This window comes from Hemibagrus wyckioides, linkage group LG15 (assembly GCF_019097595.1).
Source record: "Hemibagrus wyckioides isolate EC202008001 linkage group LG15, SWU_Hwy_1.0, whole genome shotgun sequence".
In the NCBI taxonomy this organism is placed as follows: Eukaryota; Metazoa; Chordata; class Actinopteri; order Siluriformes; family Bagridae; genus Hemibagrus; species Hemibagrus wyckioides.
Window position 1 is genome coordinate 2,304,111 of NC_080724.1, and position 21,933 is coordinate 2,326,043.

General features: G+C 41.6%; 2 protein-coding genes and 1 non-coding gene across 10 annotated transcripts; 2 read left to right on the forward strand and 1 right to left on the reverse strand.

The window, feature by feature from the left end:
• The first annotated feature begins 761 nt into the window (after window positions 1-761).
• tpd52l2b (tpd52 like 2b) lies at window positions 762-16,986 on the forward strand. Of its 8 annotated transcripts, none has more exons than XM_058409325.1 (9): window positions 762-1,000; window positions 2,827-2,978; window positions 3,073-3,221; window positions 10,435-10,482; window positions 10,875-10,976; window positions 12,376-12,402; window positions 12,959-13,003; window positions 13,350-13,398; window positions 15,268-16,986. In XM_058409325.1, exons 1-9 carry the CDS (start codon window positions 982-984, stop codon window positions 15,352-15,354), a joined length of 678 nt encoding a protein of 225 aa, XP_058265308.1. In that variant the 5' UTR covers window positions 762-981; the 3' UTR covers window positions 15,355-16,986. The 8 variants fall into 8 exon arrangements, with proteins under 8 accessions (XP_058265308.1, XP_058265309.1, XP_058265310.1 ...); XM_058409326.1 differs by having other exon boundaries at window positions 12,962-13,003; XM_058409327.1 differs by lacking the exon at window positions 12,376-12,402 and having other exon boundaries at window positions 12,962-13,003.
• A 2,203-nt stretch (window positions 16,987-19,189) lies between these two features.
• On the reverse strand, window positions 19,190-19,261 carry trnae-cuc (transfer RNA glutamic acid (anticodon CUC)). Its single transcript has one exon. It is a non-coding gene; the product is annotated as a tRNA-Glu (tRNA).
• Window positions 19,262-19,541: 280 nt separating this feature from the next.
• On the forward strand, window positions 19,542-21,349 carry ppdpfb (pancreatic progenitor cell differentiation and proliferation factor b). The gene is made up of 5 exons (XM_058410851.1): window positions 19,542-19,700; window positions 20,417-20,498; window positions 20,596-20,673; window positions 20,783-20,876; window positions 20,966-21,349. The coding sequence occupies exons 2-5, from the start codon at window positions 20,444-20,446 to the stop codon at window positions 21,081-21,083; spliced, it is 345 nt and encodes a 114-aa protein (XP_058266834.1). The 5' UTR covers window positions 19,542-19,700; window positions 20,417-20,443; the 3' UTR covers window positions 21,084-21,349.
• The last annotated feature ends 584 nt before the right edge of the window (window positions 21,350-21,933 follow it).

The window sequence follows — 21,933 nt, forward strand, 5'->3', positions numbered from 1 at the left end:
TACATTAGACCACGCCACCTTCTTCCATTGCTCCATGGTCCAGTTCTGATGCTCTCGTGCCCATTGCAAGCGCTTTTCACGGTGCACTGGGGTCAGCTTGGGCACTCTGAGAGGTCTGCGTCTGCGCAGCCCCATCCGTAGCAAGCTACGATGCACTGTGTATTCTGACACTTTTCTATCAGAACCAGCATTGACCTTTTCAGCAATATGTGCTACAGTAGCTCTTCTGTGGACTTGGACCAGTTGGGCTAGTTGTTGTTCCCCACGTGCGTCGATGAGCCTCGGCCGTCCATGGCCCTGTCTCCGGTTCACCACTGCTCCTTCCTTGGACCACTTTTGATAGATACTGACCACTGCAGACCGGGAACACCCCACAAAGGCTGCAGTTTTGGAGATGCTCTGACCCAGTCGTCTAGCCATCACAATCTTTCCCTTGACAAACTCGCTCAGGTCCTTACACTTACCCATTTTTCCTGCCCCCTGCTTCTAACACATCAACAACAAGCAAGAAGCTGCCTGCTCACGTGCTGCCCAATATATCCCACCCGTTCACAGGTGCCACTCTAAACGATATAATCAATTCACGTTATTCACGTCACCTGTTGCTGACTGGTGATCGGTGCGTGTGTCTAATACTCTTTTAGCCCCCCTGTACACGTGTATTTGTTGCAAAAAAAAAAAACCCCAAAAGAAATATTTTTTTGGGTTGTTATTGGGGGAGGAAAAAAAATACAGCACACGTCATCAGTGTGCGTCGGAACAGAGGGAATAGTCCCTGAGCTGAGCTGGCTGCTTACGGCTGCTGCTAGTGGTGACTTTTGTTATTGGATTTCTGTTTTCGAATGTTAGCGACGATAGAGGATTAGCTATTCGATCGAACACATTTAGTTTTAATACGATAAACTCCATCAACAAGCAGTTGTCTTAGACTCGTTTTACGGGCACGGTCTCCTTTTCTTTTTAATTTGCTGCTCCGACGCCATGGATTCCGCCAGTCAAGGTAAACAGAACCAAAACACTCGGTTGCTCTGGACCGGGTCAGATAGTACTGCTTGGGTGTGATTTCCTTTATTTACTCTAACCAGACAACGTGTCATTCTCTTCTTCTAATGATTTTCTTCTTCTAATGGGCAGTACCCGATCATAAAAGGACAGGGCAGGGGTTAGGATTGGCTATCGTGTTACTCCACAGATATATATATACAAGTCTCACTGTGAGCTGGGGCGATGATCTTTATCTGAGGATATACACAAAATATCAATATAACAATAATTATAGCCAGTGGTCAAAGCTCTAGGTCGTTGACCGGAAAATCAGGGTTCAAGCCCCACCACTCCCAAGATGCCACCACTGGGCCCTTGAGCAAGGCCCCTAACCCACCCTGCTCCAGGGACGCTGTATCATAGCTGACCCTGAGCTCTGACCCCTCAACCTTCCATGGATGGGGTATATGAAGAGAGAGTTCAACAAATAAAGATGACTTCACTTAAAAAATGTTGTTTATTTTAGCTTAGCTTGTTTTGTATGTATGTGGAGTTAGTACTTGGACAATAAAACAGCAATAAGAGGAAATTTTGAACGTGCATTTGGATTGGTGGGTGTTGGTTGAGGGTGTGGCAAGTAATGCTGTCAGTCATTTTCTGGCCGATGATTGCATGTACTGTGTTAGTGCAACCTAAAAATAATATAAAAGTTCTTTCTTTCTTTCTTTCTTTCTTTCTTTCTTTCTTTCCATTCCTTCCTTCTTTCTTTCCTTTTCTTTATGACTTTCATTCCTTCTAACTTCTTTCTTTCTTTCTTTCTTTCTTTCTAAATAACTAACTATCTATCCAACATCCAAATCCAAAAATGGATGCACACAAAAGAAAAGCATTAGCGACCTTACAGTGAGTAAGATCCTGTTTTGGTGTTTAGATGGATTACTGATCAGAAGGTCATCGGTTCGAATCCCAGGTTCGACAGGCTGCCACTGCTGGGCCCCTGAGCAAGGCTCTTAACACTCAATTGCTCAGTTGTATAAAAATAAGACTAATTGTAAGTCGCTCTGGATGAGAGCATCTGATAAATGAAATGTAAATGTAGATATAATGAATAAGCAGTAAAGGAATATGTGAGCACTAGCTTCTGCTCCTGAATGGACACACAGCACTGCTGGAAAAAAACAACACCGTAGTGCTATGACACTGATCTCAGCTTACACCCGCCTCGGGTCCAGCTGAATGGGGTCATTGTGTTCACGACTGGAGATTGTGGGTACACTTTATGAGCAAAAAAAGAGAGCTGCGGCTTAGTGAGTAAATGCCATTTATGTCATACCAGTGAGAAAGACCACATTTTTCTACATGTATGAAATTCTGAGGAGAAAATAAATAGTGTCAGTGAACGGGCGAGGGCAGGGGTACTGGGCAATAATTATTAAACAAAATAACTGGCTCGGTGTCGCAAGCTTGAAGATGTTCGCCTGATTGGATTTGTTCAACAGTGTGTGTGTGTGTGTGTGTTGGGGGGGTGTGTGTTTGTATACAGAAAAATCATGGTACAGTGTGTCCCCAAAGTCTCCATACATACTATCTCTACACATGAGTTGTCTCTCCTGCTCATGATGACCTGTGTGTGTTAGAACATTTGGAGTTGGCATTTTATTATTATTATTTATTTTTTGTCAAAGGCATTATGAAATATTATAATCTTTCTGTATGGAGACTTTTTGGGGACATTTTGCTGTTTTTATCTGTATTTAGAATCTGAAATATGTTTCAAAGTTGTCTCACTTTTTCTTTCTCTCTTTCTCAAACACACACACACACACACACACACACACACAGACATCAATCTGAACTCTCCAAATAAAGGCCTTGGCTCAGGCTCTCTATCAGACATGCCAGCAGAGATTGGTGCGTCTGCTGGGAGTCCAGTAACACTTCCTCCAGGACTAACAGAGGAAGAGGCAGAAGAACTAAAGACTGAACTCACCAAGGTACACACCATCACAACAACCTGTGTACCACATCCACTCATTTTTAAGTCAAGCTATTTTTGTTAAATGGATCATTTTCTGTCCATCCCGTCAGGTGGAGGAGGAGATTCAGACTCTGCGGCAGGTACTCATGGCCAAAGAGCGCCACGCGTCCGAACTGAAGCGCAAACTTGGTCTCAGCCCTCTGAGCGAACTCAAACAGAACATCACCAAAGGCTGGCAGGACGTGCAGACCTCGAACGCGTGAGTAGATCCCCTGCTCTTTCACCACTTCCACTTAAATATATGAAATTTTGACAAAGACTTCATGACAGGTCGGTTCCTCTTCTTTGAACCTCTATAAGGTAATCTCTCTACAGCTTACAGCGCTCGCCTCTCTCTATTCTTTTCTCGCTCTGTGATGTCCAAAATCTCTTTGTAACTGGCACATTAAGACCTAGTCTCCTGTCCTTATAGATAAAAGCTTTGAGTGCTTTAGTTTGATCAGCTGAAAAGGCAGCAGTGCCGCATGAGTCAGGAGTGAGTCAGCCATTATTCGACCATAGCTGTGACTCTTTTTTTAAATTATTTATTTCCTTACTAAATTACTCAGTACCAAGGTCGAGACTGGCAATGAGGTCGCCATGTGTGTCTAAAGTACACATAATTCTTTTTCTTTTAGGAGCAATTTATTATCACATTATGTAAGGAGTCTCAGCACTCTGTAAGAGTCAGTAACTTTTTGGCCGACAGAGGGGTTTGTACTTTCTCAGTAACATGGCAAGCTGTGGTCTTTGTGGTAGAGAGAGAGATGGAGAGGAGCTCTTGAGAGAGAGACAGATTGAGAGGAAAGAGTGAGACAGAGAGCGATGGAGAGGAGAGTGAAATAGAGAGACAGAACAATGAAGAGGAGAGAGAGAGAGAGACATAGGGAGGAGAGAGACAGACAGAGAGTGTGATAGAGAGAGAGAGACATAGAGAGGAGAGAGAGAGATACAGAGAGTGATGGAGAGAAGAGAGAGAGAAAGACAGAGTGATGGAGATGAGAGAGCGATTTAGAGGAGAAAGAGAGAGAGAGAGAGAGAGCGAGTGAGTGATGGAGAGGTGGAGCGGAGAGTGAAAGAGAGATGGAGAGGAGAGAGAGACAGAGAGCAATGAAGAGGAGAGATACGGAGAGAGAAAGATACAGAGAGATGGAGAGGAGATCAAGATATATAGGAGAGGAGGAGGAGGAGAACTAGAGAGTGAGAGAAATGGAAAGAGAGAGAGAGAAAGGGAGAGAGAGAGTGGTGAGGGTTGGGATTGTTTAGAGCTTTTATAACATAAGTAATAGGAGTAACTCATTTCATTGATGATATAAATATAAACTGTAGTGGTGTAGTATTTAACTATAAATGGTTAACAGAAACATGATGCACGGTTTATTACTAAGTTAAAAATGGTGATTGTTCTCTGTTTCTGTAAAGCTGCTTTGAGACAATGTCCATTGTTAAAAGCACTATACAAATAAATTGAATTGAAATGAACGGAATGACAACGCTGCGCCACCGTGAAGCACATTTCCTCACTGCTGAATCCACCAGACATCTACAAACAATACGAATTTTTAACAGTCACAGATTTTGAGACAGCCCATAACCCGTGTGTGTTTGTTAGCTATGTGAGAACCAGTGAGAAACTTAGCCAGTGGAACGAGAAGATTGCAGGATATGAGCTGTGAGTCACTGCCTGTGTCGGCATGTTCGCTGTGTTTGTTCATGTTCCTCTTATCGGTGTGTGATCCTGGCCTGCACTGTGCAGCATGCTGGAACTGACACGTCTGCCTTTTTTATTCTAGGAAATACACTATGTTGCCAAAAGTTTTGGGACACACCTCCAGATCATTGAATTCAGGGGTTGTTCTCGGCCTCTTAGTTCCAGTGAAAGGAACTCTTAATGCTTCAGCTTCATACCAGGACATTTTGGACAATTTCATAACAGTTTGGGGATGACCCCTTCCTGTTTCAACATGACTGTACGCACGTGACCAAAACAAGGTCCATAAAGACATGGATGAGTGAGTTTGGTGTGGAGGAACTTGACTGACCTGCACAGAGTCCTGACCTCAACCCCATAGAACACCTTCGGGATGAATTAGATCGAAGACCTTCTCGTCCAACATCAGTGCCTGACCTCACAAATGGTCTTCTAGAGGAATGGTCAAAAATTCCCATAAACACACTCCTAAACCTTGTGGAAAGCCTTCCCAGAAGAGTTGAAGCTGTTATAGCTGCAAAGGGCGGGACAACTCCATATTACGTTCATGTGTATGTTGAGGCAGACGTCCCAAAACTTTTGGCAATATAGTGTAGCTGTAAATCAGTTAAATAACAAAATAGCCCCTGATCATGTTTAACATCTGAAAGCCCTGTAATGAGTGTTTTTCAGCACTTTAATGCTTTGCAGTGTGTTACTTTTTAGTTTTTATCTTTCCGTGGTGAAGGTTAAGGTGATCAGGAGAGGTCAATAGTTTTATCTCTGTAATTTCAAAGCTTTCACTCTGTCCTCGTCACGTGCTCTGTATGGCGTCTTTATACGCAGTGATAGTGACGGTGGATTACGAAAGCTTCCACATTTGTGCGAGACAAAAGCTTTGTGTCCTGTTCTATTCTCTCCTCTGTAATAGTGGGTGTCTGGAACACTGACTTGCTTGTCTGCCTCAGATATTTTTTACTCCTCTGCTTAATTTCTCCATTTTTTTTTGTAGATCGAAATGTTTTTTTGTTCATGCTTTTGGGGCAGTTCCAGCTTTCTGATCTCCTGTTGTCTCATGAGCTTTGCAACCACTGACGTATAATCATGTCATGAAACATAACACAAATATTCAAAAGTATTATATTAATATGAACAGTAGTGATGTTAATTATGCTAATTATAGCGTAATATATTCCTATAATGTTTTAGTCAACAGACTGACACGGATTAAACGAACATACAGATCATTACGCATTTTTTAAACATCATTATGACCATGTTTTATTTATTTATTTATTTATTTATTTATTTTTAAGTCTTCATAAATGATAAGACATCCTTATGTAAGACCACAAATATATATATATATATTTTAATATTATTTTTTTTTATCTGTAAGGATGTTTTAGCATTTTCAGTAAATTTTTTAAAGATTGGTCTCTTTTTTTGTGTGTATACATTCTATGGCCACTTTAATAGGAACAGCTGCACACCTGCTCATCCATCCGTTTTCTATAGCGCTTATACTTGTACACTCTGTCACAGAGAACCTGAACACCAGCATGGAACACCCTCACACACCATGGACAAGTTAAAGATGTTAATCAGCCTTCAGCACATGTCTTTGCCACCTTTGGCACACAGGGAATCGAACCCCTAACCCTGAAGATGTGTGACAGTCGTGCTAACCACTAAGCCACCATGCCTCTGACATCTGTCCGTTCATGCAAATATCCAGGTTTCGTGATCATGATCAATTCAGAGGCCTGATCTTTTCTCTGCTGTTGTAGCACATCCACCTCACGGTATCGTGTGTTGTGCATTCTGAGATGCTTTTCTGCTCAACATGGTTGTAAAGAGTGATTATTCGAGTTCCCCTCACCTGTCTGTCAGCTATGGGGCCAGTGGTAGGTCAAGTGATTAAGGCTCTGGGTTGTTGATCGGAAGATCAGGGTTCAAGCCCCAGCATTGCCAAGCTGCCACTGTTGGACCCTTGAGCAAGGCCATTGACCCGCTCTGCTCTGGGGGTGCTGCATCATGGCTGACCCTGTTCTCTCCAAGGATGAGATATGTGAAGAAAGACTGGATTTGTGACGAATAAAGACTACTTAACTTAATCAATCTGAGCTCTGTCATCAGTTAGGTATTTCTGCTTGTGTAGCTGCTGCTCCCTGGACTTTTATTGGATTTCATATCATTTAATGTAAACTCTAAAGACTGTGATGAAATTCCTTAGAGATGATGAAATACTCAAACCAACAGCCCGACTAGCACCAACAACCACATCCCTGACCTCACTGACATTTCCCCTCTTCTGATGTTTGATGTGAATGTTATCTGAAGTTCTTGACCCGTATCTGTAGATTTATGTATATGATACACCGATCATGCGTAACATTTATGACCAACTGCCTAATATTGTGTTGGTGCTGCCAAAACAGCCCTGACCTGTCCTGCACTGTGTGTTCTGACCCCTTTCTATCAGAACCAGCATTAACTAACTTCTTCAGCAATTTGAGCAACAGTGGCTTGTCTGTTCGATCGAACCACACTGGTTAGCCATCCGCTCCCCACGTGCATCAATGAGCCTTGGCCGCCCATGACCCTGTCACCGGTTCACTGCTGTTCCTTCATTGGGCCACTTTTGATAGATACTGAGCACTGCAGACCGGGAACACCCCACAGGAGCTGCAGTTTTGAAGATGCTCTGATCCAGTGGTCTAGCCATCACAATTTGGCCCACGTGTGTTAAACTGACCATTTACAAGTGATCCAGATATATTGCATATAATTATTGAATCATACAATTAGCTTTAAATTCAGTCAGAACTCACAAACCCACTCTCCAGGTTTAAAGACATGAATGTTGCCTATATAAGCTTCAGTATGTTTTTATTGCTTGTTTTTCTAGTAGAATTTTGGACTGGTTCTAAAAACATGAACAGACCTGCTGTGTAGTGAACAGATGAGTGCAGAATGTGGGATTCACTCTGCTGTCAACAGAACTGTGTTACATGTGATAGAAATATAAATAATAACTAGTTTATCTTCTAAGATAAAGGGGCCATTTTGATTTACGGCTTTGGGTTATAATTTGCAAATAATTTGCAAACGGCTTCCAGTCATTATTTTTTAGCTTTCTGAAGCTTCCGGTTGTGTTGGTATAGATTTGTCTCAGGGAGAGTTGCTGTAATTATTGTCTAGGTAGCGGGTGTGTGTTTCATAGAACACTTTCTTCTCTCTAGCAGACTGTTTGCTCTTTGTTTTATGTCCTGTGGGAACACTTTGGATCGCTTCTCAAATAATACAGTCATAGGAAACGGAATAAATTCATTCCTTCAATTTTGGTTTTATTTTATTTTATAATAATCACCTGAACGTGGTTGAGGTTTGGCCTTGACCATTCTCATCACTTATCTTCTTTAGCCATAGAGATGTTTATTCGCTTGAGATCATTGTCTTGACCCAATTTCTTTCCAGCGTAAGCTGCTGGACAGATGGCCTGACATTTGGCTCAAGGATATTCTGGTAGTTCATAGTGTGTCGATGACTGCAGGTCCTGTTGCTGCAAAACACATCCAAATTATCACCTCACTACCACAACCATGTCTAACAGATGGTGTGAGGTGTTTTTTGGCGCTGTGCACAATGACCATCTCCACCTTGGTCTCATCAGTCCAAAGTATATTGTTCCAGAACTTTTGGGTTTTTCTATATACACTATATTGCCAAAGGTTTTGGGACACCCCTCCGACTCACTGAATTCAGGGGTTGGGCTCGGCCCCTTAGGTCCAGTGAAAGGAATTCTTAATGCTTCAGCTTACAAAGACAGAGGAGAACCAGAGATTGAGGGCCATAAAATCCTGACCTCAACCCTACAGAACACCTTTGGGATGAATTAGAGTGGAGACTGTGAGCCAGACCTTCTCGTCCAACATCAGTGCCTGACCTCACAAATGCGCTTCTAGAGGAACGGTCAAAAATTCCCATAAACACACTCCTAAACCTTGTGGAAAGCCTTCCCAGAAGAGTTGAAGCTGTTATAGCTGCAAGGGGCGGGACAACTCCATATTACATTCATGTGCATGTAAAGGCAGACGTCCCAAAACTTTTGGCAATATAAGTGTATCTCTAGGCATTCAACTGTTTGACCCTGGATGTAATGTCTTGGAACACCTCGTCCTGCGAAAATTGGCAAAATGTCTTAAACAACGTAAGTTTTTGTAAATAATCCTTCTCGCTGTAGAATGGGAATGTTTGGAGTTTTATAACCCTTCTCAGATGGGTAATTGTATCTCTGAGGTCATGGCAGAGGTCCTTCCTTCTTGGTATGATGTAGACACATTCCTGAGTGCTCCAGAACACCAAACATCTTACACACACTTCATTATTAGTCTCAGTGATAGTAAAGGTTAGTATGGTGTACTTGTTTTTCTCAGAATTGTACCAGGTTGGTCTGCTAACCAGAGAAAGTCTCTAAGTAGTAAAATAAGGCTGAATTCTGCCTACATGGAACATCTGACTTTGGTTCACGGCGACAGAAGTAGAAACTAAAAGAATTTTATTTGTAAACAAACTGCCTCAGGTAGCTAGTTTGCTGCATTTAATCCATTTTCCTGCTGGAGCTTGCACTTTTCTGGTGGTACTGAGCAATTTTTTAAAGCTAACTTAATATTTAAGAAAGCAATTTAAAAAAATGCTCCAATTGCTTCTTTGTAAACTTTGATGATAGTCCATGGATTGCTCTTCATGGACACACGAAGTTTTCGGACAAAGTTTTGCTTCGGCTTCGCTTCAGGTTTCCGTGGAAACGATGTGTACTATGCTTACATTTTTACTACATTCACTATCTAGAATGTAGCACAGATATTTATGTATTTCACCTCAACTTTAAAACCCAAGAATACAAATAAATGACTTTAGATATGTAAAGAGTGTAAATCACACGAGATTCCCGAAATACTGACACCAGGAAAAGGTAGGTATAGTTTCTGAATGGAATTCTTCCCTCTGATTGGACGAGACATCTGTTACTCAGGAAGTACGAAATTGTGCATCTAACTGTATTTCTTGTACATGTGTGGAGTTCTGCCTTCACTTTAAACCATTTTCTTTTCAATAGTGCAACTTTTAAATCTTTTAAAGACAATAACAAACATATATATTTATATTTCTAAGAAAATGGAGTTCATTCAGCTCTACTGTGAGGAAGGACGTTCATATGGTGTGATGTTGGAGATACTGATAGCGTATCATGGAGTAAAGATTAGTCTGCGATCTCTAAAAACACACCAGGTATGTTTGGAAGAGCAAACTGTTCCAGATTAAAGGATGTAAGGAGCGCTATAAGAGCAGAGCTGTGTTCATACACACACCAATCCACTTTCTACTGCTGCAGCTACTGCTGGACTTCCTGGAGATCCTGAGTGACCGATGTCTCGTCCAATCAGAGGGAAGAATTCCATTCGCAAAAACTATACCTAGCTTTTTCTGCTTTGTCTGAATCGTCCTCATTTATAGATAGGATTATATCAGTAGTTCTAGCAAGTGATGTTGTATATGAGAGTGCAGTGCATTGGGTCTATATATATATATATATATATGATTGAATGCTTTGTCTTTGGAAGGAAGTGGTTCTCTGTTTGTTTGTCCTAATGCTGTTTTCTTCACGCATGTCCTAACCACCCAGATACAGTGTCTATGAGATTGGAAATATGAACATATTCACCCTGTTTATTTGTAGATATCTTTCAGCCTCTGCCACTCTGGATGACATTGCCAACTCTGAAGTGTGAGTTTTTTTTTTTTTTCCAATGTTTTGTTTTCATCCTTTCTGCTCCCCCCCCCCCCCATTGCAGTAGTGTTTCCTTTGTCGTCCTCTCTCGATGTAGTGAAGAGAGTTAGAATCGCTGCATCATGCTGCTTACTGGGTTTCGGCTTTTTTTTCTTGCCTCAAAACTGTGCAGCCGGGGGGTTATACTGGAAGCTGCATCAGTTTTCAAGGTGTTAATAATGTTGGGTGTATGGGTTTAGGTCTGCTTTCTGAGGGTGTGTGCAGTTTCCCCAGTGCACTTAACACGCTTCTTCATTGACATATATAAATAGCTCACATTCTACTTTTGCCCTTGCTTCTTCTCAACCTCCATCTTTGACTACTGTTCCCTTCTGTTTTTCCTCTCACAGGTACAAGAAGACTCAGGAAACACTGTCTCAGGCAGGACAGAAGACCTCAGCAGCCTTCTCCACCGTGGGCTCTGCTATCAGTAGAAAACTAGGAGACATGAGGTAATGTTCCGTCTTAGCTTGTTCGTGTTTTTCTGCGTTTGTCCCGCTCATCTTCTTTGTCGCTGCACGATCCCGCAATCCATCAGCGCTTCCTCTCTCTTCATGCCCGCTTCCCTTCACAGTGCCAAGGTTTTTTCCGTGGCTCTGGAACTTCCGTGCTTTGTTTCTGGTTTATTCCGTGCAGCAGTGCGGTCAATTTCTTTAAATGGAGCCACCAAAAACACCACCATGGAACTTGCACGAAAAATGTTTTGCTCCGATGTTTACACCTTGTTTCTGGACATGAATCTATGACTAATCTCCATGATCCATGCCACTCGATTAAATATGTGTCTAAGGGTTTAGAATGCACTCTCAGAACTTCATCCCCACCCCTAATGCTAATACAATTAAGTCAACATGATGAAGAGGTAGATTAGGTAGATGTCTGGGTTTTTGTCTCCTTAAAGGCCTGACTGCATGAAAGACGAAGGAATTTAGCCTGGAGCTTCAGCTGTACTGTCTAGTGTACTGCACTACACCCCAGTGGTTAATGGGGGGTGCGGTAGCTTGGTGGTTATCGATCCAGAAGGTTGTGAGTTCGAATCTCACGTACACTGAGCTGGATCCCTGAGCAAGGACAGAAGTCGCTCTGATTAAGGGTGTCTTAAAGTTTTTTGATTCCACTGGAGCAGGATGTCATTTTGTCATTCTTTTCCAATTACATTGAAAACCTTAACTCCACCCTTTCCAGCTCACGAGACTGCATGACTAGATGGCTGATGGTGAGGCTCATTTCAAGGCGACAATATAAACAGAAGCCTGAAATCAACATTATTATAGCTATAATCTGAAGAGGGAGGCAGAGTGGTGCCGTGGGAGGCGTTGCTCCTTTTATAGCACCAAAATTTTATATCCTAATTTTCTTCTTGTCCACTCGGGCCTCTTACGGGTTAACCCATAGCTTGGCAGGATGTGTTCCCAGTGTTCCCTGGATAGGCTCGGGATCAAGAGTCGCAGGATAAACCGCTTACCGAAGATGAACAAGCATTTTCACAACATATTGCATGGAATATTAATACAAGTCATTTTGTTTCTGCATGTTCCATCACTGTGTGTTCGTTTCATATCAATGTTCACTACAGTTTCACTGTTAATAAACACTCCTGCTATTATTTAACAATAAACGTATTGTAAGATACTGGATGGAAGTTGCTAACTGATCTACTGTAACACATTTTTGTTATAATCTCCCTAATAATGGATTATATGTCATATTTTGTATATGTTTATACCTGCTGTTTTATTTTGTTTGTTTGTTTTCCCCGCTTGCCTTGCTCTTGCCTGACGCCCAATGCTCTCCCTGATTGGTTGTGTGTTTCCCTTTTCCTTTTAATTGCTGCACCTGATTGGCCCGCAGAGCGCTGCCTTTCTCTAACTCCTTTGGGTAAGATTGATTAGAGCTTTGATTGAGAGATAATAAATGGTGGTGATGTGCAAATGTCAGGAATTCTAGTTGAAGGTAAAGCAGTCAGGGTGCATGTGATGTGTGTCAGAGTCAGTTATTTTCCTGAAATGAAGTGTTCTATTCCTCTTATACCACCGCAATACTTATTTTCTCATTCATTAAAGAACGTCACATCGTCACTATAAACGTAGTGGAAATCTAGACAGCTGTACAGATAACAGTCAGGGTTCCAGCACCAGACTCTATATTTCACTACTTCTCACTTTATTACTGATACTGGAGACTCATTCTGGGATGGATGGATGGATGGATGGACAGTGATAATGAATAGTAATATCTCCAGATGCCTGCCTCTGTATGATGGATATAATCCCAGTGGATCAGCACAGCACAGATGTGATCACGCTTGGATATGAGGTTTGATGGCAGATTTAGAGTCAGGTGCCGGTGTGTTTTGTTTTGCTTCTTTCATTCTGAATGATCTTGCTCGCTCGCTAACCCTGGCTCATCTTGTCTCCTTTTAATGCTTTCAAAGTAGCAACTACTCCATTCGCCATTCGATAAGTATGCCAGCTATGAGGTAAAGTATTTCAGGCAGATTTTTAGTATTCCCTAACCATTGCCGTTTGCTCTCACAACTCTGTGCTAATGAAGTTCAGTTCATTTTACAGAGCAGCATGCCTATGAAAGAAAAACAATCGGTTCTAACTTAAATATTATATTATATTAAATATTATGTTAAATATTATGCTTATAATGCTTTCTATACCCAAGAGATGTCTGCAGATGTTGTAACTTTTTCTGTGTACATGTGTATTAGCAAACAGCAACTGTTTTTCCATTTTTAATTATACTCTTATACTTATTATAAGATTTCCACCTCTGTCAGATTGAGCAATAACATCTGAATACTGTATTTTCAACAGGAACTCAACAACTTTCAAATCATTTGAGGACAAAGTTGGAAATCTAAAGGTAAGCTTGTGTGTGTGCAGTGTATAGACACTGACCAGCCATAACATTATGACCACGTGCCTAATATTGTGTTGGTCCCCCTTTTGCTGTAAAAACAGCCCTGACCCATCAAGGCATGGACTCCACTAGATCCCTGAAGGTGTGCTGTGGGATCTGGCACCAAGATGTTAGCAGCAGATCCTTTAAGTCCTGTAAGTTGTGAGGTGGGGTCTCCATGGATCAGACTTGTTTGTCCAGAACATCCCACAGATGCTGGATTGGATTGAGATCTGGGGAATTTGGAGGCGGAGTCAACACCTCAGACTGGTTGTTGTCACCAAACCGTTCCTGAACCATTTTTGCTTTGTGGCACGGCGCATTATCCTGCTGAAAGAGACCACACCCATCAGGGAATACCGTTTCCATGAAAGAGTGTACATGGTCTGCAACAATGCTTAGGTAGGTGGTACGTGTCAAAGTAACGTTCACATGGATGAAATGGACATAAGGATCTGAACTTTGAGTTTGACGAAGGGCCCAATTGTGATGGCTAGACCACTGGATCAGGACGTCTCCAAAACTGCAGCTCTTGTGGGGTGTTCCCGGTCTGCAGTGGTCAGTATCTATCAAAAGTCCTGTAAGTATCCATGGAGGCCCCATCTGACAAATTAAAAGATCAGCTGCTAACATCTTGGTGCCAGAGACCACAGCACACCTTCAGTGATCTAGTGGAGTCCATGCCTTGACAGGTCAGGGCTGCTTTGGCAGCAAAATGTGGGACCAACACGATATTAGGCAGGTGGTCATAATGTTATACCTGATCGGTGTATACAGTGTCAGAGTTTTGTTCGTCCAGTGCTCACAACCTCAAAAGTAAACTCCTGCTGACACTTTCATCAGCACCGTCGTCCCTCATCTCATAGATGTTTAAACATCTGAGCCGAGTTACAGTCTCTGCTCGGCGTCGTATATAGCCGTGTTTGCTGTCTCTACTACTTCTACATAACATTTCTCAGTTAAATGAGATTAAATATCATTGGAAAATGGTCAGTGAGGAAAAACAAGGTCCTGCTCTTTTGTTTTAACAGCTAACATGAAACCTGACCATTATCACTTGCAAGCAGTGTCCCGACAGAGAGGCACACAGACACTGTTTGTTTATACAAATATACAGCAGAATAGCACCATGGTGTGTGTAGTCGCCTTTGATCTGACAGAAACATGAGACAATTTTGTCCCAAAACAGCATTTTACTTCCTCTGACCCCCCGTCACATTTTTTCCTTCTGGAAAATCTAGTTCTAGTTTCGAGGGGTTTTTGACGATTTGAAGCATTTGCAGATTTGTATGGAAATTCAACCCTGCAAAACTTACAAATGGCCATCTCTTTTGACCACCCATCCATAAACCCTGAAATGCATCGAAACCTTGGAGTGAAACCATTGAGCGATTGAGGAGCATTCACAATTTTGATTTTGTTGAAGCCATTTGGGCTGGCCATTTGTAAACAAAGAAAGGCACTGCATTTTAATGGCTACCCATGTGGCCATGGACCAATCAGGTATGTTCTTTCAAATGCAGATTTGTACTCTGTATGTACCGTAAATACAAATCCATGTACCGGGAAATGATACGGCGGTCCTGCTGTACGGTACAGTACCGTTTCAGCCTTAATCATGTGTTTCAGTGTGGATCTGAAGGTTTAATTGGCCCATCCATTTTCTATGCCTGCTTTATTCCATACAGACCTGGGATTCAAACCCAGGACCTTCTTGCTGTGAGGCAACACCTCCAGTGGTTGGCTTAGTGCTAACCACTAAGCCACCATGCTGCCTGGGTTAATTGGTGAGTTTGTTAAACCCCTTTCTGTGTGTTTGTTCTCTGTTTCCAGTCTAAGGTGGTTGGAGGGAGCGGCAACGGCAATGGCCTCCAGTCTCCGACCGAGTCGAACCCTGTGCAGGAGAACGCACCGTTCTGAGCCTCTACACTCCCAAACGAACACTCATCTCATCTCTTAGTGAAGCCTGACCTGCTATAGCCACCATCACTTCTCTTCATCTCTATCTCTCTATCAATCAGCCTCTTCCTCTCTCTCTCTCTCTCTCTCTCTCTCTCTCTCTCTTCCTCTCTCTCTCCTTCCTCCAGCTCCTCTTTCCACCTAAACCTTGCATGTGCTTGTCTCACCTCTCCACAGCTTACGTGACACGGACTCATCACAAAAAAAAAAATTGTACAAAACAAAAGAGATAATAACGTTCCAACCATTTTGTATTCGAAAGTATTTTACACTGCTTTGCATAATGTTTTTACATAACGTGTATATATATATATATATATATATATATATATATATATATATATATATATATATATATATATATATATATATACATGTGTCTATATATAAGTATAAAGACTACAAATAATTATATTTAAACTTTACTGCCAAGCAGCATTCATCAGAAAGGGGAAAGGAGCAGAAACCTGGAGAGAGAGAGAGAGAGAGGGCTGCTGTTTGAAATACTCCCACATTGAGAACGTGCTGCAGTTTTCTACGCTGCTCTTCATTAATTTGAGGACTTTTTTACTCCGAGTACAACGTGAAGCCACGCTTTACAGTACATCTGGTGAATGTCTAATCCTTTGTCTGCCTTACACTATCACTCTTGTTGATTTTTTTGTTGTTTTTTTTTTTGCTGGGCAAAGCAAGCCGCGTTAAGGTTCTTCTCTCTTTTTATTCCCTTGTCCTCTTTATTTTTTTTTTTGGTTTCCCGTGTCGATCTGGAGTACCGGACTCGTTTTTTTGTTTCCGTCGTTATTTACGCCTCGCCTTTTGCTTTGTTCCGGCGCTTTGTGCCAGCAAACCGAGGCCATTTCGAAGACCTTCTGCTGTTGAAACGAAGAGCTATATCACCAACTCGCACTCACACTTAATTACTGTGTTAGAAAAATCGCTCTTGAATATAGCTCTTGCTTTATCCTGCACTACCCCGATGTGGAACACACTGACTCAGACCAGTGGGGTTTTTTAATTGACATTAGACTGCATACTTGTCTGATTTGTTTGCTAGCACAGTCACTTTGCATTTCAAAACCAATCATTGGCCAAGTCTCTTTTTCATTTCTTTTTTTTTTTTGTGTGTGCATGTGCGTCAATTGTTAATCATTATTATTTTGCATTATTTCATAATTTTTTTTTAAAGGTGTCAATAGGTTCAACGATTTCAGTAATATGCTATACATTATTATCCTAGACTGAGCTAGAATCTGAGGGATTTACTATATCTATATGACAGAAATATGTACAGCTACGCTGCCAGTAACACACAGCAGATGTATTGAGATTCATCAATGACGTATCAATGAGTTTTTAAAGGTGTATAACTTCGAGCGAGAAAAACGATATATATCCCTTAAGCTGCGTAGGTGTGAATGGTACCAGCGGTTGTAGAGCGCCTGAGCACAATATAGCTTTAAAATCTGAGATTGTAGCTCAGCTTTACAGAACGAGAGGATCTAGGGGCTACTTGGGAGGAATTTGGTGTGATTACTCATTTATGTTAATGTCAGTGTATGTTCTGTTTATCAATAAAGCATTCCTTCAAATATGGTTTATCGTGACTGTTACTCTGTGGTGGTGGTGGTGTGCGTGTCGTGTAACGGTCCTCGTGTGAACAGTCGTGATGTCGTTCTGACGTGTGCTCAAACCTCTAGGTGGAAGCAATGCACAAAAATCAGACAGGAAGCATGAGAGGAAGAGGGAAGGGTTTGATTTCTCACCTGTCTGAGGTGCAGAATTGTAACTAGCCTGTTGCTGTCAAGGCCAATTCTGTTGATTTTGCTATACACCGAAGACGTCTGGGTTTGAGATCGAAAGATAAATGAGATGATCTTTCAGTTCCTAAATATTCCCAGGCAACATCTTGACCCATTTTGTTTCGACCCCACACATTTTCAAGTGGGTCAAAAATATTGGAAATAAAGTGCCATGTTAAAGGGATTGTTTAAATGATTAATAGCACTGGTTTGAGCCCTGAGGTTTCACTGCGAATGAACCGCATTTGTTGTTAAAAAGGATAGACCAATATTAAGAGCAGAGAGCTGTCTATGTGAGAAATGCAAATGATTTTGAAGCTGGGAAAAGGGGGAACATTGGAGCCATTACACAAGCATTGGGAATAACCAATACAACAAATATCCTGGAAAAGAAAGAAACCACTGGGATACTAACAACCAGAGGGAAAATGGTCAGTAAGATGTCAAACTTGAAGGCTCTGGCTTCAAGCTTAAAATTCTGTGTAAGGTTGTCCAAACAGAGGTGAATATCCAACAGTTTCCTGACTAATTTTATATCAAATAATTCATTTGTTTATTCTGGTGAAGGAACAAAATGCCATTGTTCTGGTAAAAAAAAAAAAGTAAAATTTTACATGTTCATTCATAATCCTGGTGAGGAATGAATTCCTTTTTAGGATATTACACAGGAAGTCTTTGTCTTGCAAAACATCTTCACATTTTCATTCCACCATCATCCAATAAACAGATTTTTTGGTCTTATTAAGTATGCATATGGAATTGCACATAAGTCTCATTTTTTATAAAACGGTCAATCTTTTTTTTTTTAGCATTTGATATCCTGTTCACACGATATTTATCAGACCTTATCTCTAGCCTGAAGTTACATGGTACATTTTGTGCATTAAGCATAAATGTGAATGAACTTTCATCCGGACTGTGTCCTTGTTCTAAAGTTAGGCTTGGCTTCTGTGAAATATCCCTTATCAATGTACCATCATTCAGCTAATGTCCAAATAACCCTGAAATAACTAGTTAATTAATGACAAGCTCCTGTTGTGAATGGAGCACTTCTTTCACATTATATTTCTGGAAAACAGCCGATAAAACTATAAAGGAGAGTGACTGGGCATTTACCTTCGGAGTCATCCCTATCAATATTCAAGAGTAGGCACAGTTCAGGTACACTGTCAGAAAAAAGGTACAGCGGAGGTACAATTTCGTTCCTAGGGGAATCAAAAATATAATGGTACCTTTAAAGTGCACAATAGGTCCTTAAGGTACAATTATGTTCCAAAACAAGTTATAAATGTACAGCTAAGAGGTACAAAATTGTCCCCTTCAGGGTACCACCCCAGCAATGGTCACTTAAAAGGTACAGTGTTGTACCTTTCTTTCTGAGAGTGTATACTGGGCATCAGGTGAACTGGGAGAGTAAAGTTCCTAAGGATTCAGTTATAAAATTATATTTGCCTTTCGTTAGAAAAGGCTGGATTTGAATTAGGAAATATTGACCGGTTTCTAAAACTTGCTATTGTACTTATTAGCATAAGAAATTTACTATAAAACATTTCTCAGGCCAACATTTTCCCGTGTTCCAACGTGTTCCCGGTCTGCAGTGGTCAGTATCTATCAAAAGTGGTCCAAAGAAGGAACAGTGTTGAACTGGTGACAGGGTCATGGGCGGTCAAGGCCCACTGATGCACGTGGGGAGAGAAGACTGGCCCGTGTGATCCGATCCAACAGACGAGCTACTGTTGCTCAAATTGCTGAAGAGGTTAATGCTGGTTCTGATAGAAAGGGGTCAGAATACACAGTGCAGGACGGGTCAGGGCTGTTGTGGCAACACCAACCCAATATTAGGCAGGTGGTCATAATGTTATGCCCGATCTGTGTACACTAGAGTACATTTCATCTCCACGTGTACACAGTGAAGGATTTTAGAAACGTATTGTGTGTAAAGCTTTGCGAAAAAGCTCACAAAATGTTCGAATCAGGTCAACAAAGAAAATCTTACGTTCCCTGACCGGGAATCGAACCCGGGCCGCGGCGGTGAGAGCGCCGAATCCTAACCACTAGACCACCAGGGAAGAGTTGTTCGAACTTGGAGTTATGTAGGTTACAAATAACTATAGCATTTTATATACTAAACAACCGTCAAATTGTTTGATGTAGATTACAGTAATACTACGCTGGTGACAAATACTTCTCTTTTCTGCCTTTCATATTTCTATAAACATCCTGACTCACTTTCCATGAACAATAACAAAGCCAGACAAGGCGGCCAGTCTGGTTTGAGCCAGTTTTCGGAAGGCAAGGCCGGTTACATGGCCAGTGACGTCACCGCGCTGTATAAAAGGCCGCTCTCCGTGAGCTGAAGTTCAGACAGCATTGCGGTATTATTACTTGCCGTGGAGGTTTTAGCCACCCGAACCTTTTCAAATGGGCCCCGTCGCCTAGCGTTCTCTCCCCCAAAAGCCTCCGACTGAGTTGCGCAGGGTGCTAGAAAACATCGGCACAAACTAGAAGGTGAGTTTTTGGGAGAGATTCGGGGCGAATCTTGTGCGTGTCGCTTGCAGAGATGTCAACTCTGAGGATGGGAGTCGCGAGGCGTCTTGTTTTCTTTCATTCATTCATTCTTTCTTTCTTTCTTTCTTTCTTTCTCTGTATACCAGCTATCTCCGTGCAGAGGATTTTCTACTAATAAATCACCAAAAGACAGATGTAATGTAAAAACAGATTAATGTAAAAGTAAAAAATACTAGATTTCAGTTCAAGCAGTTGCATTATAAATGTCCATTCCCTCGATATATCTTCCCTCACATAGCTAAAGGTTAGTTACTGAAAAAGTCCATGGCCTGGTTTTAATCATTTCTTTTTCACATTTGCAGCAAGCTTTTACTGAGCAAATAGCCCAGGATATTATTATTATTGTTTTGGTCTTGTTTAGTTTTTACTCTTTGTTTCATGTAAAAACAAGACACTGTTTGTGGGTTTGTTCCGTGGAAACAGCTGTTTTGAGAAACTGACCAGCTCAGTTCTGGACATGGCTTGAATACAGTGTTTGATTTAACAAAACAAACAAACAAAAAAATCCAAGTATCACGATCATTAAAATGTCTTCATGTTCTGTGCTGCCATTTAAATACCACTCTTTATAGTGTTTACATGTAGAAAGTTCTATCCAGCTGTTGTTCAAGGGTTCTTCATCATCATCATCATCATTTAATCTTATTCTCTTCTAGGTTGCCACGTGTGAACAAGTGTGAAGCATGGCAGCAATCCCAGCTGGCGGATCTCTTGTAGCCACCCATGACTATTACCGAAGTAAGAACCCCTGATATAAAGCTTCGATCTACGATCTGCAAACTCTTGGTTTTGAGATCACGCCGCTCATGACTCCGTCTGTCTGTCTGTCCCTCAGGGCGCCTTGGCTCTACGTCCAGTAGCAGCTCGTGTGGCAGTTCGGAATACGTCGGGGAGGTTATTCCACATCACCCGGGTATGTTTCATCGTCACAATGGTTTTTTCAGAGGCTTTAGAGACACGTTGCAGCTATCTGGAACTGTAAAGACCTGGTTAGTACTCATCAATTCTTGTTATCTTCCCAGGCCTGCCCAAGCAAGACTCTGGTCACTGGTGGTCAAGCTTCTTCTTTGCGAAGCAGCCGGGTATGGGCTCCCTGGCTGAAGAGGCCCAGCAGAAGTAAGTCAGAAGCTTTCATCATCCACAAAATGATTTATTTATTTTTTTCTTTCCTTAACACGGCTAACACTACTTTGTTTCCTGGGCAGTTCAGGGCTGAGCGTGACCGATGGGCAGGTGACCTGTATTGCTCGGGATATGGTGAAGAGGCATGCCAGCGAGAGTAGCGATGCTGGGAAGTCGGAGGTGGGGAGTCGTCGTTCCTAAATCCGGCTTTGGGGGACCAACGCTAGGGGACGGAAAATGGCCCATATTTTTATTTTATTTTGTATTTTATTTTATGTGTAGAATAGGTTGCTTTTTTAGTTGTTTTTTTTTTTTTTCATAACCGTTAGTTTGTTGGGCTTAAAATTAAAATGAAGTAAAGTGTTTGTTTTTTGTATGTTTTTACACATCTGTAACACTGTGTTTTTGTTACTACTTTTCACTCTCACCATGTTCACAGAAACAATAAAACTATGAAGTAGCCAAAACTTTGTGATGTTTTTTTCATGGCTATTAGGATAGACAGATGGATAGATACTTTATTCGTGTGCGTGCCAATATTACATGCTTTGCGCTTGTTCCTTTTTGGATAGAAATCGGGTTTAAAATCATGCCGCAAGTTTTGAAATGAAAAGCAAATGCAGTAAGACTTTTGTCGTTTTCATTATTGGTTTATTCCTTTAGTGTAAGCCTATTTTATTTTTGGCTCCTTAACACAGCTCTTCCCATCTCATTCCAGTAATCTGGGTAATAACCTTCCCAATGTGTTGATTCAGAGTCTGTGAAGAAGGCTACATCCATCCCTTTTCATCCCTTACATTTCCCCCTGCCATGCTTGTAGTAGAGCTGATCTGGAGAGCCATTACGTAAGCGGCACGTTAGTTCAGCTCGAGTGGATTTTCTGTGTACATTCCATTGTGCAAACTTCCTTTCCAATCACGTCGCACGCTTCGGATGAGCAGCGTGAAGCTTCTGGAAAAGTAAACAGGGAGATCCAGTCGAGTGTCCACAAATGCTGATCCAGACTGCTGTGTTATAATTCTGATGTGGAAAAGTTCATTTCGCAAACTGA